At 57.9% G+C, this 316-nt stretch overlaps 1 protein-coding gene across 1 annotated transcript in view; it reads left to right on the top strand.

The window, feature by feature from the left end:
* Positions 1-6: 6 nt before the first annotated feature.
* Positions 7-316, top strand: part of LOC102386632 (MAP kinase-interacting serine/threonine-protein kinase 2-like) — an 8,059-nt gene continuing 7,749 nt past the window's right edge. The window contains exon 1 of the mRNA XM_006037155.3: positions 7-126. Coding sequence (XP_006037217.1) covers positions 79-126 — 48 coding nt within the window. The 5' untranslated portion in view covers positions 7-78. The remainder of the gene's footprint in view (positions 127-316) is intronic.

Raw genomic sequence — 316 nt, 5'->3', positions numbered from 1 at the left:
CCAGCACCCCCCACTCCACCCCCTGCTTCGCATTTGGAATCGTTTCCCGTTTTCTTCGTGTCAAAAATCCTCAGCAAAATGGTCCAGAAGAAAACAGAAGTCAAAGGTTTCCACCGGTCCTTCAAGGTAAGGCGGCGGCGGGGCAGAGCGGAGGGGGCGTGTTGGGGATGACATGTCTGCATTGACCAAAAAAAGCTCCTTGCCGTGGGATGGAGTTGGGGGCTCTTCTTGCTGCCGGGCCCACAGTGTGTTTTGCAGCGGTGAATTTGTTGTTTCCGGGGGGGGGGGGGTGGACCCACCCCGGGGGGCGGTTTTT

This window comes from Alligator sinensis, unplaced genomic scaffold (genome assembly GCF_000455745.1).
Source record: "Alligator sinensis unplaced genomic scaffold, ASM45574v1 scaffold1960_1, whole genome shotgun sequence".
NCBI classification, from domain to species: domain Eukaryota; kingdom Metazoa; phylum Chordata; order Crocodylia; family Alligatoridae; genus Alligator; species Alligator sinensis.
Note: the sequence above shows the minus strand (reverse complement) of the source record. Positions and strands in the feature narration are given on the sequence as shown.